The sequence below is a fragment of the Toxorhynchites rutilus genome, chromosome 2, assembly GCF_029784135.1.
Source record: "Toxorhynchites rutilus septentrionalis strain SRP chromosome 2, ASM2978413v1, whole genome shotgun sequence".
In the NCBI taxonomy this organism is placed as follows: domain Eukaryota; kingdom Metazoa; phylum Arthropoda; class Insecta; order Diptera; family Culicidae; genus Toxorhynchites; species Toxorhynchites rutilus.
The window spans coordinates 164,772,638-164,792,130 of record NC_073745.1 but is presented as its reverse complement, the minus strand read 5'-3'; the positions used below and the strand labels follow the sequence as shown (position 1 = coordinate 164,792,130).

Here is a 19,493-nt window from a genome sequence, read left to right as displayed (position 1 = left end):
GTCACCTTCGTACCAAAGGAAATGAACCCGCCCAACGCGCCGGAGCTTCGCCCAATAGAGAAATATTGGGCGATTATGAAGCAGGCCCTCCGGAAGAACCCAAAAGTTGTCAAATCGGAGGCGAACTTCAAGAGAAAATGGATTTCTGTTAAAAAAAACTACAACCTGACGTTGTACAGAACCTTATGGACGGGGTAAAGAGGAAGGTGCGAGCATACAGGCTTGGGCTCGAAGTATGAATAAAAAGAAAATGCCAAAAGTTGTTTAATAGTTTTTATTTTACTGTCTAAAATTTTCAAAAGGATCGGTCTACTGGGCGAATTTCTACAGCGTTTTTTCCGTGATGCAATTTGATGTGATACACCCTTTAGTAGCTGTAAGGTTCAGTCAACCCGGCTATTAGAAGGGTAAAAACAAATTGAATAAATAATTGCTTTTTTAATACATACCATGCAATTTTATAGTGGCAATTGATCAGATTTTGAAAATATGACCAATCACAAAAAATAATTTAGTAAGTTTGTGTAGAGGATTCACAAAATACTCAGCTTGTTAGATTAATAAATATTCCATCAGCAATATTGTTACTGAAAAAAAATCAGAACAGCTAATTTGCAGACATTCTAGTGCTCTCGTCTCCGGTTAGTAGTATCATACATTTCTAGTGGCAAACGAGAGAAAAAGTAGCAAGTATGAGAGCGAGAGTGTATGTATCAAATTCTCGTGTGTCTGGATTAGCCATCAATACTTCACAAGTGCTAGAACGAGTTAATGAGATAGAAACGCCGCACTGTTATCTATCACCACCAAAAGTAATGCTAGTCCCGACAACATTTTTTAAGTATGCCGTTGTTGCTTTGTTGGTAATTGTGTGATTACGTCGGGAGTAAGTGTTGGTGTGAAAAAATGTTGCTCAGATGGTTTCTATGGTATCGTGTAATGGAGCACGTGAAGGAGAGGAGAAACTGCTACAACCTGCTTCATAATGCGCTCCCGAAGGGTTGGAACTGGTGGAAAATGCAAGAAGGGTGGCGCATGCGGACTTGTGGGTAATTATTCAGTGTGCCTTTCATCCCAGATTTTTTTTTATCGGATTCTGGCGTCATGCTTATTAGCACATTTTTTCGTATTCACGTATTCAAATTAGAGTAAATTTATGAATCTAGAAATGGTTGCAATTCGTTATAAAATATGTAGACTACCGTTCACTTACAAATTTGGTGCTGTAGCACATGTAGCCCAATGATGCTTTCTGTTTTTTTGTAAGCCTCTGCACTAATTCATGACAATTCATAAATATAATTGTTTAACAATTGAGTTCAATTAAATGACTGTGTGGTACGTGAAGTGAAGATAGCAGCATTTAACAAAATAAAATTAATTCAATTCCGCTCTTTTCGAGTAAGCGAGAGCCAACGGTTATTCTCATAGCGTGAATGAATTACGAGACATAGCAGCAGCAGTGAGTGGATCAAGTTCATGCCAAGGGAACGGGAAAGTGAAACGAAAAAATGAAAGAAGTTTGATTGTTAATTAAGACAAAAGGGATATCGCGCGCAGCCATATTGGAAATATTTTGCCAACATAAACACCTTCGTTTTATTCTCGAGCGCATACTTCGCTCAATTTTTTTTTCCTTCTTAAAGAGGAAGGATCGAATTACAATCCATACACGGTGTGATTCTTCTCGCGCATAACCGACGGCATCGTAGAATCGGATGATTTACGATTACGACATTCCATACTGACGACAATTGTTCTACCGAACAAAGCATCAATTATTTATTTTTTTTTCAGGACGTAAAGCCTCGCATGTTTAGAGTTTTTACTGAAAACCCTTGAATTCATTTTCGAAGATATGTCGGTGACAAGCTCGTTGCCGAAACACACAGAATACTCAAAAATAACTTCGTTTCAAATACCTGTATTCTATCCTCTGGAAGATCCGTTTTCAGCGAAAGCATTTCTCGGGCGTACACGTCCGGATAATGGGCTTCTTTGAACGCCTTTTCTAGCTCATCTAGCTGGTAACTTGTGAATATAGTCCGGCTGAAAAGTAAAGCGGATAAGCAAAACCAAAACGTGGTGTGTTTATGATTTGCCGACGGCAGATGAGATAGCTCGCGAGATGGGAGATTCACCTACCTATGTCTTCGTTTCTTTTTCTTCTTCTTTCCGTATCCATTGATGTTCTCCATCGAAAAATCTTTACTAGAGTCCACACCACCTGTCGAGTAAGATGTAATGTTTCATATTAATTATTTTTTGCAGTAGTTTATAGTTTGATATTTTATTCTTGTTTCTTCTGAGTTAACGTATTTGTCGTGGTTTGAAATTTGAAAAAAAAAAATATATAGTTTTCTTGCACCCCCCCCCTTCCGTCTAATCAGGATATATTGGGTAATTATCGAACAACCAAACTCTGAAGTGACAGGGTGACTCAGTTTGCAGCGAAATGACTTGGAATGTGTTTCAAATTTCTTTCAAATGTTTATGAAAGATTTTTCATGAAACGATTAACCTAGAAACCTAGAATAACGATTTCATATATAATTTGATATTAAATTTTTGTTTTTGTTTGGACGAACACGGCAGGATCAAATCGGTTCATCATCTCACCTGATTAAATAACGTTAGGGGGTATCTAAGTGTTAGCAGAAGAAATCTAGCCAGTGGGCTAGTTGTATTTGCTATCGAAGGACGAAAAAAAAATAAAAACGCAAAGTGGTCGATCGCTTGCAAACAGATAATCGAATAGGTTAGCAGCGAATGGCGAAACTACCCTTTTGTGGGTTATACGAGGGAGGTGATAGATAACGACCACTCTGAGTCAGAAGCTCAAGGATCATTTGAGCAGTACTATTTTATTCATTATATGTACAACTGAACGCAATCTTCAATTTCGTTAGGGTTTGCTGTGCGGTACGAGATTGTACATACAGAAAAAGGCAAAAGGTTGATGATACTTTGCTAATGCTATTTGTGTGCGGAGGGGTTGAATAACAGGATTTGTCGAGAAATTTGTTTGGTAAAAAGAGCATGTCGGAAGAATTTCTTCCAAGAATATTTTACTAAGGAATTAAAGGGAAAATTCAGGTGCTCGTATTAATAATATATACACTGTTTTCGGAATTATCAATAAGGATTAATACTGATAGTTGTGTACGGAATTAAGTTATTTAATTTAAATTATCTCATATGATATTATCTTGAGATAAATAGAACGAATCGCCAAATTTCGTCCAATTTGAGCTGTCGTCATTTTGTTGTGTTCCGCCCATGCGACGTAAATAATAGGAAAACGTTGAAGAAAAACAGGTAAATTAAAAATAATTGAAATTCCCATATGTTTGCAGTTTGTTTTCATCATAGTAGGCGTTGTTAGTCCAATCGGAATTCGTGTAACAGCAGCTTGTTATTACTTTGGTGTTAGCGGAAATAGAATTGCATTTTCAGATGAAATGACGCACTTCAAAAATAAAAATAATGAATAATAAATCCAATATGTATGAATTACATGTTTTCTTTTTGCAATTGATGAAATAATCTTAAACCAGAATTATCTTTCATACAGGTTTTACAATATAATGATGACTTTTGAATTGTAATGTAATAAAACAGAACAGAAAAATGGTTCAATATAGGTGTTTCAAGTAATTTTTTTTTATCCAAAATATATATTTTATTAAGGCTCATATGGCGTCAGCCTAACGGGGCCGGGAGTTCAATATTTTGACAATGTTTGCTTAGACTATGTTAGTAATATGTAACCGATTACTCGCGGTTGACTCGAGGTTAGTATTACAAGTGTTCTCATAATTGGTATGTCGCAGTCTTCGATGCTCTGTACGTGTGACCGACACGGGATACTTCCTATTGGGATGCAGCTGACCATTAATCAGCAACGCCCCCCTAGTCTGTACCCCATATCTAGCGTGGTGCGTCTTTCTCGACTCGAGGAATCCAGGATAGAATGGTCACTAGCCGGCGCAATCATCAGCTCGTGTAGAGTTGTCATAAGCGGTACAACCTTTGGCTCTTGTTGAATGATCAGTTGACTGCACAACCTTTGGCCCGTGTATCTGTAAAGAGTGTGTGTATGTATTGCCGCGACTAAGTAAAAGTTTATAGATCGGATAGGAGGGATATGAAACAGGGACACAACGAAGGAAACATCATTAAACGTTGACATTGGCGTTTCTGAGGAACAGGTATAGATGAAGCAGAAGATCAAGATCACGGCTACCTAAGATATCCCGGACGGGGATATCCGATTGTCTGCCTTGTGCTCTCAGTGCTCTAGAGAGCTGAGAGCGAGCAGCATGGAACCGGATACACGACCAGACAACATGCTCGATGTCGTGGTAGCCATCGCCACAATCACAAAGATTGTTTGCTGCGAGCCCAATGCGATAGAGATGCGCGTTTAGGTTGTAGTGATTGGACATAAGCCGAGATATCACGCGAATGAAATCACGACCTACATTCAATCCCTTGAACCATGCACTCGTCGAGACCTTAGGGATAATCGTGTGTAACCAACGACCGAACTCATCACCACTCCACATGCATTGCCAACTTACAGGCGTATACTGACGAGGAATGTGGAAAAATTCATTATAAGCAATTTGCCTTTCAAAAAGTGTGCCTTCTAAAGCGCCCACCTTAACTAGTGAGTCCGCTTTCTCATTCCCCGGAATCGCGCAATGAGAGGGAACCCATGCTAAGGTAATCTTGAATAATTTTTCGACCAAAACACTCAATAGTTGTCTTATTCTTGTTAGGAAATAAGATGAGCATTTATCAACTTTCATTGAGCGGATTGCCTCTATTGAGCTGAGACTGTCTGAAAAAATAAAATAGTGGTCGATGGGCAATGTTTCAATGATCCCTAATGCGTAATATATCGCACCCAGTTCAGCGACATACACGGAACAAGGATCTTTGAGTTTGAAAGAGGCACTGGAATTTTCATTGAAGATGCCGAAGCCAGTGGACCCGTTTATGAATGCCGTCAGTAAAGAACATTTTATCAGATCCAACTTTCCCATATTCTGCCGAAAATATCGGCGGAATAGAATCGGAGCGTAGGTGATCTGGGATTCCATGGATTTTTTGTCGCATGGACAGATAAAAAATGACAGAGGAATTGCAGAAGTATGAGAAGCAAACTTGGTTGGAGATGCCTCGTGAAGGGTGCACGTCGTGGGTAAGGTACTCATGGTATAAAGACATAAAACTTGACTGAGGAGTCAGTTGGAGTAGATTTTCGAAGTTATCAATCACCAATGGATTCATGATCTTGCAACGGATGAGAAATCTGTAGGATAATTCTGTGAACCGAAGAGTAAGCGGGGGTACTCCTGCCAAAACTTCGAGACTCATCGTATGTGTCGAATGCAAACACCCCATGGCTATACGCAAGCAACGATTTTGTATTCTCTCCAGCTTGAGAATATGAATCCTGGCAGCTGATCGGAAGCAAAAACTGCCATATTCTAACACTGATAATATCGTTGATTTGTACAACTGAATGAGGTCTCCTGGATGGGCACCCCACCATGTTCCGGTAATTGTTTGGAGAAAATTGATTCTTTGCTGGCATTTCTGTTTCAAATACGCAATGTGTCTCCCCCAGGTACACTTAGAATCAAAATATACACCAGTATTTGAAAAACATAGAGTGTTGGATCGTTTTGCCGGATAGGTGAAGCTGGAATTGGGCGGGTTCGTGCTTCCTAGAAAAAACGACCATTTCAGTTTTCTCCGTAGAGAATTCGATACCCAGCTTGAGGGCCCACGTGAACAGATTGTTCAGGGTATCTTGCAACGACTTTTGCAGAACGACGGGATTAGTACCTGTGATGGAAATAACTCCATCGTCTGCAAGTTGTCTCAGCGTGCAGTCTCTAGTTAGACAATCATCTATATCATTGACGTAAAAACTGTACAAGAGGGGGCTTAGGCAGGAGCCTTGTGGTAGGCCCATAAAACTGTAACGAGAAGATTTCGAGCTGCCATGAGAGAAAATCATGTGCTTTTCTGACAGTAAATTGTACAGGAAATTGTTAAGAATTGGTGAAAGTCCACGATTATCAAGCTTCTCTGAGAGAATTTCCATGGAAACTGAATCAAATGCCCCTTTGATATCGAGAAAAACGGAAGCCATTTGTTCTTTGCGAGCAAATGCGATTTGGATTTCAGAAGATAGCAGCGCGAGACAATCATTTGTCCCTCTACCTCAGCGGAAGCCAAACTGCGTATTTGACAGCAAATTGTTCGTTTCGACCCACTTGTCCAAACGAAGTAGAATAATTTTCTCTAACAATTTACGAATACAGGATAACATTGCAATCGGCCTATACGAGTTGTGATCGCAAGCCGGCTTGTTGGGTTTCCGTATGGCTATCACTCTCACTTGTCTCCAGTCATGCGGGACAATATTCAGCTCCAGAAACTTGTTGAACAAGTTTCAAGTAATGTCAAGTGATGGTTTTCATTCGATCTTTCACGATTTCAAACTGCCTTCATGCTAATATTATAGAGTAAATTTTGTTTTATGGGACGGTTGATGTCGACACTGTGCCTTCGTCATCACGAATTGGTTGATGGTATTTATTTCATTTATAGGTACATTAGACATTAGACTGCAAAGTTTATTCGTCTCTAGCTTTGAAATAGACTGGGATTGAACCAGCGATCGTTCGCTGCGTAAGCGAACGCGTAGCCATTTGGCTACGGAGACCCCTAATTGAGACGATAATAATTTGAATTCATTGATATTGCACATGCAGTATTCGGAAGACTTTCCCCTATTATGCTCGGCGAGTGGCGTGAGATGACGTCACACAATTCCCGAAGGCGGATGGGGTGAATATAGTTGTTATTAGATGAAAATTGAAGTCGTTTCTTTCGGCTGCAGTATAAAATACGGGTTAAAAATAAGATTACTTTCAAAATTAAGCGGATGATTATGTTATCTCACTTCACTTGCAGTGCAGAATAAGGGGAACTATGCCATACATCAGAGGATCAAACATTGGTTCACGCAGTCATAACGTACAGAACATGTGTCGCAAATTCGTGCAGGACGAATGCACCAGGCACCTGCCGCTACCGAAAGAATGACAGCAGCGCAAAATTTCATAAATATACAGATTCAAAGGCAATTTCACTGTCAAGGTTCAAGGCCAACGAATGAAGATCTTTAATCTCATTGAAGAATTGCCATAGGATTCATGAATTTCTAGGTTATCGTTTGATGATTAGGCAGGATGTTGATAACCATTTGTTGCGACACCGCCGATTGTTCTAGCAATATAAGTTCTAAATGAATGTCCAAATCGATAATAAATGCCTGAACTCAATTGAATTTAACCAAACCACTGAATTCAACCAAACAAATTTGTGGTCCAAAAAATACGTACATTTGAGAGATGCAATAAGTCCTGAGGGAAAACGACCAAAATTGGGAAACCAGATTTGATATCTAACTTTTGAGTAAAAATGATAGAAACAGCTGAAAATGTTTGATACAATCGCATTGCCTTCGCGAGAACAATAAACACACTGATCATGTGTTGCATTTCTCTCTTATAACCTCAACGAGAACCTGTAAAATCAATAACCTTAATTGGAACCCATCATATGCCATTTGGTTATGGAGAACCGAAGTACCAAATATTTCGTTCGTTTTTTCCTCGTATCTCCGATGTCAGTGTGAGCACTTCAAAGCGAATTATTTGAGCACGATCAATCCACACAGCAGCAGAACAACAACTGACGATATGTCGCATCAAGACAGAGAGAGAGAGAGCTTCAATCTAATTGAAAGAAAGAATCTATTTCAATATGAATTTTCAGAATAAAATTAATAACAACACATTAAAAATTACTAACTTTGAAGTTTTTCACTTCCAAAATGTCATTTAAATCCACTAATTTAAATGTTTCACTACTATATCCTATACTAAGTTTTCTCATCTTTCTAATGGAAGCAACAGAATCGTCTTCTGTAGCGTACCTTTTAATGAAGCACCAGTTTGAGCCAACAGAGTCCGAAACAAACAAAAATTGGATAACTCTGCCATTGTTGAAACTCGAACATATGCGTAGAAGGCTTTTTTTTTTCATAAAATATGATCTTCTATCACCTCCCGAATTAACTTGGATTTTTTTTTTAAATGAGAAAGGTATTCTCTGACTATAAGCGGATGAGTCAAAAATGAAATTCTTCTTTTGTATTCAAAAAACGAAAAATATATGCATACAAAACGATTAAAAAAATCTTTTTTTACTCGATTATATACAAGATTCGATTATATACAGTGAAAATAAATCCGAAACTGTATATAATCGAGTCCGCCCTGTATCAGCAAAGCAGCGGTTGGGATATTTTTTCTGAAACTAAAATCGTTCGGATCAATGTTGGCTTTTGCCCTGGCAAAGACTGGAAGTGCAAAAGAGGTATGAGAACGCTCACCAAGACCGTACATAAAGTTGAGAACTTGAAAGTAAATGTCCGCGAGATCCAGGAATTCTTTCAGCTATCAGTTTCCGGTCGAACTGATCGTCGCCGTGTCGTAACACAGGGGTTGAAAAGCAAAGTTGCCCGGAAGCGCCCATTTATCGACAGGGCAAACAAAGTCAAACGGTTCAAGTTTGTTAAGGAACATGTGGATAAGTTCCTAAAGCTCTGAAAAACGGTTCTTTGGACGGACGAATAAGAATTCGAACTGTTAAACGGAAAGCGGCTGGTTCATGTGTGGTGAAGATCGGGTGAGGAGCTTCAGAAGCACCACAATCATTGCACGAGATGGTTTTCGTCGCGTAGAGGGAGAAGTCTCGTAATCGACGGGATAATGACTGCAGATTTATATATCAACATCCTGCAGGAAAATCTGGAGGTTTCGCTGATGCAGAAATAAGTTCGTATTTCAGCAGGATAACAATTCGAAGCATACTGACAAGAAAACCAAGTTTTGGGTCTTCTGAATTTTCAGTCCTGTCGGATCAAACCGTTGGAATGTCCTCTTCAAGCTCCGGGCATAAACTCCGTTGAGAATTTATAGACGATTCTCGATGCCAGGGTTGACAAAAATTATAAGAGGTTGTGTTCAAGACACGACCGCATTGTTGACGTAGAACTACGCTGTAGTTTAATTCAAGTCGTTTGTTTATAACGACGGATATTATTTTATAATGCTACGAAAACTTTGAAATAACCATTCTACCAGTTTGGTCGCCCTGAAATGTTTTTTTTTTCTATTGTAGAATTATTTGACGATAAATGTTTGATGATTCATTCTTGTGCTCGCAGAACAATACATGCTCGAGATAAGCGCAGCTGTTATCCTTAGTGGAGAAAGTTTTGCTACTGGCAAGCGAAACCAACTCACATACAACATTCCAGAACGACATTTACTTTCTTGGTGACTAAATAAACGAAATAAACTCTATCTGTTAATCTCAACAACCTCGAAAAGAGTAGCACTGCTTCATTATGATCAAGATTAGCGCAAATGCAATCCTCGTTGAAAGCAGTTTTGAGACTGGCACGCGAGCCCAAATAAATTAATAACTTATTGAATAACTTGGTATTCCCCAAATATTTGTTTGGCACACAACCTTAATACCTGGTTCACCATATCGTCAGTTCAATGCATTGATGCAATGTCAAAGGCACCAACGAAGCTTTTATGATGACAGAAAACAAACAATGTTAAATGCTTGGAAAAAGGTTGAATATTTGCCTCAGCAGAGATTCATTACCAATACCCTAGCGTAAATATTTCCCTCCCGCTATCTCCCCTCCTTGTTTATATTTAGCATTACGACTGCATAATTTGCAACACCAAACAATCGTCAATCATAGCATAAAAAAATTAGGCGATTGTTGCATCGTTACAGGGCCAATGCGCACGAGAGCAGATACAAATGGGCTTTCAGCGTAGCGAAGATGCACACAAATATTCATATATCGATGGCTTGAAGAAACTAAATATATACTTATCTCCTTTTTGCGCTCAGAAGCCCTTTCTGTTAATATTGCCAGTCTAGATTAGCCTCGCTGTCATCCTTTGTGTAGAGAGTTTTCCTACCGTCATGCGAAACCAAATCACTGACAAAATTCCAGAACATTTATTTTCTTGGAGAGCTGACATAGCCTAGCTTGATGATTCCCCACCCAATTGTGTAGCTCAGAACCTGAATGCGATGGCGCCAGTTTGATGCAATGATTGCAATGCCAGAGACATCAGCGAGTGAGTAATTTGGTCGCGTCCACAGCTCAATCCGAAACGAAGACATGTGATGACGCAAAACAAGGAAGAACAAGCGATGTTCATTGTTTCGTATCTAAAACGATACTGAAAGTTTACCTTCCTACCTTGCTTGAGACTGTAAACTTCTTCAGTTCATTCGTCTCTAACCTTCAAAAAGGCCCTTGGAAACCTTACTTTATCAATCATATGACTCCTCCATCCCCATTGCCTTGAGAAAGGTATTTGATCCCTCGCCGTCCAGCTCGCCTAGAAAATATGTTGTTCAGTCGATTTCCTCACGAATAATGAAAGTTTGCCTCAGCGAGATCCACTGTTTATACTCTAGGCAAATATTCCCCTTCGTTCTTCTTCTTTTCTTTTGTTCACGGAGACTCACGATCTCACGATTTCCCCTTCGTTGCTCGTCGATAAGTTGCTCGTTATTGACAGCTCTATTCGGGAAAGCACACAAATGGACAGAACAAAAGTATGAGGAAATTGGAATGCTTCCAATTTTCATCAATTTAAACCATAGACCGACTATGGGATTGTAATGTATAGCATATCAAACAAATCTTAGGGAATTTACGATTCGTTTGGTATGTAAATCACCAAAATCCCTTCGCGGCAAAAATAGTTATTAACATTAACTTTATTTCATAAAAACGTGACCTGTTTTCTGATTTGGTACCCTTAATGAAAGACGTTGTTCTACGTCAAAAAATAACTATTTGAAGCCCTGAAGCAGGCCTGGGAGGAGCTGCACCTAGCACCTAGCCTACCGAGACCTGGCGGAACGCCTGTAGCAGGTTCTGAAGCCCAAAAGAGTACACATTAATTATGAAAAAGCTTTTCATTTACTTGAATTTTTATTTTCTGGACCCAACATGAAGTGAGCACTTTTATGTCGTTGTTTTCTCTCAATATCAATTGTTTTTTTCGCAAGACTTCAAGCAAGATTTTTTTTTTCAAAATACATATTTTATTAACCCTCCTGTACTCGCGTGCAAAATCATAACACGTATACTCGCGCACGGTGTCACAGACCGAAAATCGAACTTCTCTGTAATGTAGCCATTGTGTATTTTTCTGGATTTATTGGCATTTATTTGAAGAAGAGGGTATTATTGAATGAAAAAATTCCATAAAATATGTTTTCTCCGTCTTTATTATGTTTTAATAGTCATCTAATTCAACCTCCTCAGAATAGAGTAATTTTTGATACTCTAACACATATAACAAATTTCGAATTTTTCACTGTAATTAATCAAAAGTTAGCAACTGAATATAATTCATGGAAGTATAAAAAGCTATATAATAACATAAAAACGTATCAATCGATTGTGGTTTCATTGGAGTAAGAATCAGAACATAGCATAACTGAATGCTCGAAACAAACATATTTTTTAAATTTTATGCAGTTGTTGCGTGTTTTTCGGGTCTTTTATCGAAGAGAAGAATGTCTTCTAGTTAATTACCAGATGATAAAGGTTCTGGAATATAAAGTTAGCATATTTCTAATATTCTTTGTCTCTGTTTTCTTGGCAAACTAAGAATTAATGCCTTTTTTAGATGGGGCGTAAAAGACGATATAAAAGGATTTCTAGGAACTTGCTTTCCTTTTTCTTGTTTTCTTGTCGATGTTGTCCATTATTAAAAAAAATATCCCCGAAACTGTAACTGTTAAAAATTATCATAAGCTACCGATTAGTTTATAGTTTACTGTTTACAATTCTTCAACAAGTGAAATTCTTTCACAAGTGTGTATATGTATGACCATTATATTTAGCGAATAGCTATACGAAAGCCAAACATTTATATTTTGCGTATGAATTTATATTTTACGTATGAATCTAACGACGAATAGTTAATATATGGATCCGTTCAATCCAGTTACAAAAGGGACTGAAATCAGATAAGAATAGTCCGGTAATGATCTTATGCATTATATTCAATAAATATTCCACGCCACTAACAGTAATTTATACATTTCATTCAACAATATTCTAGAATATGAAAAAAGGCACTTGTCCAAAAAAGTTACTCCTATACTCGCGTCGGTGTGTCAGACCGAAAGTGTTAAAATGTGGCACACGTTCCCTTTGTACCAACACATGCGATACGCTAAACGATGACGAACGACGAATAACGAAGCTAGAGAGAATCGTAAAGTCGTAGTGTTGATATTTTCTGAGAAATTAACGAATTATTGATTTCCGTCTGACAGACTAATGCGCGAGTATAGGAGTGTTAAGGCACATATGGCGTTAGCTTGACAGGGCCGGGAGTTCAATATTTCGACAATTTTTGTCTTTTGACTATGTTAGTAATATGTAACCGATTACTCGCGGTTGGCTCGAGGTTAGTATTACAAATGTTCTCATGATTGGGATGTTGCAGTCTCCAGTGCTCTGTATGTGTGGCCGACACGTGATACTTCCTATTGGGGTGCAACTGACCATTAATCAGCGACGCCCCCCACGTATGATTTCTATGTATTCTATTCTACGATTTCTACGTTTCTAAAATAATATTTTGTATTTTATTCCCAATCAAATAAAAATAACTGAAAGCAACATAAACGCTAATAGTCGTCTCGATCGTATTAAGGGCACCCCGAATAGGTTGACATAGCAAAAATCTACAAAACCCACCTTTGATGTAATCGTTCACTTCCTTGATGGAAAGGGTTGACTATTATGACACTTTGATTATAAGCTGAAGCGTGTCAATTTACTCGGCTCTCATATAACTATAAATTTGTCATATTAATGTTATCCGAAATTGATTTTTCTTCAGCTGCACATCTCCCCGTCGGGAAGTGAAAGCGAAGATACGAGAAAGAATAAAACATTTCTATGCTATGTAGCGTCTGCCTGTTGGATCAACAGAGTTGCGCCTTTTGTCGTTCTGTCAACTCGGAATACCATCGGGACACAACGGGAAGTGTTGCTTCCTCGGGTGTTGTGCCAATGTTACGGTAGTCAACTCACCCTATGCTAATACTACTTGTGCGTTGTTGCATCGTAAGTTCACACTTTTTACCTTCTATCCGCAGATTTTCGCATTGAGGCGAATGGGAAACTCTACCCAATACATGTGTCAAATGCATACCTTTGTGCAATAGATTCGTACCAATTCATACAATAAAAAATGAATAAAAATAATCCATTCAAAGGGTTACTCTCTATTTTGTAAACTGTTGTCATTTGCAAGAAACGGGGATGATAATTCAAAATATGCAGACAGTTATATTATTGATTGATTTTGGTGGAATTTACTGGAACTCTAGGCATGCACTGTTCCTCATATAGTTGATTTTCGATATATTTGTTTGCATATAAAAATAAAGTTGCAAATATTTGATGCTCCGTACTCTAGTTACTCTAATCAACGAAACTATTTTTGCAGTTCAATAAATAAACTGTAATTATGAATGACTCATGGCTGTTTGAATTATTGAATTGTTTGAATTATTAATTATGAGTGACTCATGGCCTGGTCGAGCGATACTTTGCTTTCCACGATGAAGCCATATATAAAGTACATAAAGTTTTAGTTAAGGATGGTCAATCCTATACAAGAATTACATTGTTCCAATTACTCTGGAAACTCATTGATTACAAACATAGTGAATGGAAGTTCGGGACACAGAGTTGTAAATCTCACTGCTTTTAAATCAGCATCTTTTTTTTTCGTGCACTTTAACATCGTAGCGCTGCAGAAAGCCAGAAAAGATTTAAATCCACAGCCTTCTTTGTATTCTTCTTCTTCTTTTTGGCTTTAAGAGGGACTTCTTTGTGTTGTTAAATTTGCTGAAACGGGCTAACCCCTTCCCGTATTATTTAATACGTCACACATCAAGTTATTTAACTAGCCTGCTGAGCGTTCTAGCGCCCTATGTTATTCAAGTACCCACGAGTAAGACTCGATGTTGTACGGAAAAGGGTTAACTAGATGTTTATTATTATATAAATACATTAATTAGATAGGCTTCTGACATAAATTATTTATTATTCAATGGCTAAACAGATTTTGCCATTTACTGGTGTTAATATTTATTATTAAATAAATTTATTTTGAATATGTACAGTAAGGAGCTAATCAAGTGCTTTGATATTAAAATTTAATAATATTCAAAAAATGAAGTTAATCGATTGGCAAGTGAATTGGTGAGGCAAAATATTTGTAGAACAAATCTTTTGCCGAAAAAAAATTGTTTGAACAAAAATGATACGGGGTGCGACATCCAGGACTCGACCGTTGTCGTTGGATTACGAAAATATTTCATGATACATCGAAAATTTAGCTCTAGTAGAAAGTTTTGGTGTCTTTCAAATGGACATGGTTTTGTAGAAGAGGCTAAAGAAGGTTTAATCACAATTTATTGTTATCCTCGCGAAAACAATGCTCAAACTGGCCGTATGTCGATTTCTCTCCGTTTATGTCAATGTGCATTATACTCAAGATGCTTCTCCTACTTCTAGAAGATCAAAACCAACATTATCGACACACACTGCGAGCACAGGCGAATATTTCTTTGGCCCACCACCACCATTATCTACCTGCGACAACGCATAAAATCAACATACTCACGTGTGATTCAAACAAAATTAAAACAAAAAAAAAATCGCGCCTTCTGGTATCCGGAAACAAAAATTGATACGAAAAAATATAAATTAAAAAGCGATGTAATATCTTTCAACTGCAGTATGTTATCGATCCTCTCGTACTTCGAATCGGGCTAATCTGCTGTGTGAGTCCGTTGGCTGCTCGCTGGCTGAAGCGAGAATAGGGTAAAAAAAAAAGAAAAAGAAAAATCATGCATTTAAGGGTTAAGCTATTGGAATGAACATCACATCTTAACCCGAACTTAAGTCCGATAGGAAATTTTTGATCCATTTGGATCAAAATGTAGACAAGGGAGATGACGCCATCCGTCACAAACTGTTTGAAAATTTTAATATCAACTCCCAACATATCAGAAACCTCTTTGAAAGTATGCCTCGACGTCTGTAATCCGCGATTGAAGCTAAAGATGGCTCAACTAAATGCTAATGTAAAGAAGAATCAGTTTTAATGGTGAATTACAGTAATGCACACTTTATTTTGTACACAAAATTTCTCCAATGAAAGGTTTGTTGCAAAAAAAATTTTTTTTGTTAGCAAAAAATATATTACTCAAGTTTCAACTTACTCTTGTGTTTGATGATATTTATATATTTTTTTAAAATTTTTGTTTATTTACTATGATTCTACATCCCATTGAGAGATTAGATCTGATTCACAACTTTTCGCCAATAAACCCGATCCATGGCTGCAGTTCTCCAACTCTCGGCTGCACCGATTCTTGCCAAGTTGTTCCTACCGGATTCCCAACATGCCCTGCCCATCGCACTCGTCCAGCCTTCTTCCTTCTTCATACTCCGTTTTCCTGTACACCACCGTATATTGTTCGGAGTACTTGGCGTTCAAAATTAACAAGCGCTTGTCCTCTTCAATCATCGTCCATGCTTCGTGCCCATAGAGAACAACAGGTCGAATTAGGGATTTGTACATGTTATGCTTTGTACGGGGTCGGAGTTTGTTGGACCTCAAGGATATGCGGATAGTAGGCACGACTTCCATTGACTATGCGTCTTCGAATTACACGGTTGTTGATGTTGTCAGTTGTTATCAGCGAGCCAACAAGCGGGTATACAAGTCGGCTACCATCGCATGTGTTCTTCCGATTATGTTCACGTAGTCGGCGAAGCATATACACTGACTAGACTTGTTGAAAATCGTGCCCCGCATGTTGAAGTCCGCTCTCCGCATAACACCTTCCAGCGCCACGTTAAAGAGCTGACAGGAGAGTCCATCGACTTGTCGAAGTCCCCTGTGAGTCTCAAATGATTCCGACAGCTCACTTGAGATCCACACACTGCCCCGCACATCGTTCATCTTGGCCTGAATCAGTCTTGTCAGCTCTCGGGGGATAGTCGTGTTTGTCCATGATCCACCTTGATCGTCGGCCAATTGTATCATATGCGGCCTTGAAGTCAACGAAGATGTGGTACGTAGGGACCTGATACTCGCGGCCTTTTTGTAGGGTCTGCCGCAGTGTAAAAATCTGATCCGTCGTCGAGCAACCGGGCATGAGTCCGGCCTGATAATTTTCCACAAATTACTTACTATTGGCGATAGATGGCGGAAGAGGATCTGAGACAGAATCTTGTAGGCTCCATTCAGGCATCATCCTTACTAGCTTTGTGGTTCTTTAGCTGATTAATGGTCTCCTTAACTTCACCCATCGTCGGGGGTGGTACGTCGTCGTTGTTCACTGCACCGGTGTAGTCTTCCTCAACGCTGTCTTAGTCTCCTATCTGCTCGCTGTTCAGGTGTCCATCGTAGTGCTGCCTCCACCTTTCGATCACCTCGCGTTTGTTCGTCAAGATGCCTCCTTCCTTGTTCCTGCACATTCCGGGCCGCGGCACAAAGCCTTTGTGCGAGGCGTTTAGTTTCTTGAAGAACTTCCGCGATTTTCGAGAACGATAAAACAGCTTCATCTCCGCTTACTCTTTCTCTTCCAAGCGGCGCTTTTTTCCCCGAAAGTTATGTGCCTTATGCTGCCTTCGCTTCAGTATGTATCATTCCACGTTTTGTCGAATCGCTCGTTGCTGCATGGCTGCACGTGTTGCATTCTTCTCGTTCAGGAGCGCTCGGCACTCATTGTCAAACCATTCGTTCCGTTGTCCTCGTTGTTCATACCCGATGACGGTCTCTGCTGTGCTGCTTATACATACTTTTGCTAAATCTAGACTGTTCACTACTAGGGTAAATGATCTTGTTTTGTCCGATTTGGGGTATTTTTACGCAACTAGTAAATGCAAATCGATTTTTCTTCATGAAAATCACACATAATCGATACGAGTTTGGGTTTGTTGAAAATCCCCAAGTCTCTATTTGCTAATACTACCATAAGCTGTTGAAATTATTCAAATTTTTATGTTTTTTAACGTTTTTCCTCGAAGAGGAAATGGTATGATCATGGTTTGACCACCTCTGATCATGGCTTCTCCAAAAAATGATCATGGTTTGTCCGGTTTTAGAAATCACCATTTTTGAATGGAAACATTCGAATTCTCAAGTAGATGTTGCATTTATCATTGCTTGAGTTTACTGTCATCATATTGATCCCTTCCTTATTTAGGCTTTCTTCAGAAAATTGCCTTTTCTTGGGTATTTTAAAAGTGTTACCCTCAACACACTCAATACAGAGAAACTTTATTTCTGCTATGCGCGAAGGACACAATAAACAAACTGCAGCGCGCCAAACGGTTGCCATAGAAATCATGTGGACAAAACAACATTATTGAATTGCACAACTCATGATCAGAATTGAGTTCATCAAAACGCGTTAATTTAATGGTTTAGCTATGTAAATCTGATACAAATGGTGTGCAAGCATGATGTTTACAATATTTATGAGTGTTGACACAAATAGAAGGTGTATTTTATAATCCTTTAAAACATGTGATTCCGTAAAAATATACCATAAAACTACTGTAAATCATGAAAAAGACAATTTTCTTTATATGTTTTGAAACATTCGATTACCTGATTTGACAAAGGTGTACTAAATTAGAGCATTCAAAAAAGTGGACAAACCTAAATCATTTACCTTAGTAGTTAAATTTTTCGAGCTTCCCTACGAATTGCGTTCGTTTAAGCCGTATCGTTGTTCAAGCCGATTTAGAGGCTTAGTTTTGTTATTATTACAATCTGAAAAGTTTGCTAGACGGTTACCGACACCTAACAAGAATGTTAAAAATATGGCTTTAAAATTGCGTAAATGCGAGCGAAATTCAATTCTTTTGAGGCACATGTGTCTTTTTTACAACAGGGAGCCATCTTGCTTTAGGAGCACGGTATTTGTTCTTCTTTTCTTGTAAATTCTCTTCAAAGAGAGACCCAAAAACAATTTCATCATTCGAACTAGGGATCGTCTATATTTGTTAGAATTATTGTTACAATTAAATTATCTAGAGGAAGTTGTAGAAGACGGGGAAGTTGATTCGATATGCTGAGGTTGAGAGAATCTTAAGAGAGTCCGCTGTTTTATTCGAAGCTCGTCGGAATATTTTTATGGCATTTTAATGAAGATGAAAATGCGAAAAATATTTTTTCTTATGTCCAATCACTTCCGCGATAGAGCTAATATTTTAGTTTCGGATTCTTCCACCTGGAATCTGCTTTACCTGTCAAGTAATTCCAAGCTAGAGTGTATTAACTTTGAAATGGTTAGTGATTAATCATTTCATTAGCTCAATTGGCAGGCATAACGCTATTATTTTGTCCAAACCTATATGTTTATATATACTTTCAAATACACGTGAGTAAATAATTGTTCATGATTATCCATTCCATTCCATTGTCAGAGTTTTTTTTCAGATCCGATCATGACGACGGCAGGAACATTTGAGTAGTAGTGAAACAAAAAGCTCCTACTTGTACTTCCGCTACTTATCATCAATAATGACTAATTTCGCAAGATTCTGCGCAAAGCATTTATCATCATTTCGTCACACCGCTGCTCTGGGGTTCCGATAAGTTTACACATGTAGTGATGAGAAGAGCATGAAAAGCTTTTCTATTTTTTTTCTAAAATCATGTTATACTTGTACTGCCGGTTCGTCGTTCTTTCACACCAATACACAAGAGAGCAACGCCGAAGCTGCTCAAAACTGCTGTTGAATCAATTTGATGGAGGGTAGAATCCGTATGTAAACTGTGGTATGTTAGGGATGTTGTTTAGTTACCCTTCCGTTTTCAGGAACGCGTGGGTCCGCGACGAATGCGGTAATTTCTCGAAACCATGTATGTAAAACATTCTCCTAATTTCATTTTATTAGTTCTTTTATGGAAATTAATTACGCAATAATGAATATGTGCGTTCAGCAATTGAAATTTTAATCTCAGTGGACTTCTGTCCGAGCTGTTTTCCGCCAGGCGTGCGAATGTTGAATACATGAAATGTTTCTCGATGATTAATGATTTAAGCTTGAGAAAGATGTCTTTGGACATTGTTACGAACGAATATCTTGTTGGACTTTCTAGAGTTTTCCCGTGATTTTCACAATTAAAACGAAAGGAATGGATTATTCAGCGTGAAACAAGACTCTGACCAGCATGAGAAATTTTTAGATCGAGCCGCGCGTCTTCCAAAACATTAACTTCTCCTATGAAAAT

The 19,493-nt window shown here is 38.4% G+C and overlaps 1 protein-coding gene across 4 annotated transcripts in view; it reads right to left on the bottom strand.

Annotated features, from left to right (window-relative positions):
- LOC129769853 (homeobox protein ceh-10-like) overlaps window positions 1–19,493 on the bottom strand; it is a 123,448-nt gene that overhangs the window by 49,488 nt on the left and 54,467 nt on the right. For all 4 annotated transcript variants that reach the window (XM_055772351.1, XM_055772352.1, XM_055772349.1 and 1 more), the window contains exons 3-4: window positions 2,146–2,227; window positions 1,923–2,049 (exon numbers count right to left, since the gene is read on the bottom strand). In XM_055772351.1, the coding sequence (XP_055628326.1) occupies window positions 1,923–2,049; window positions 2,146–2,227 (209 nt within the window). The remainder of the gene's footprint in view (window positions 1–1,922; window positions 2,050–2,145; window positions 2,228–19,493) is intronic.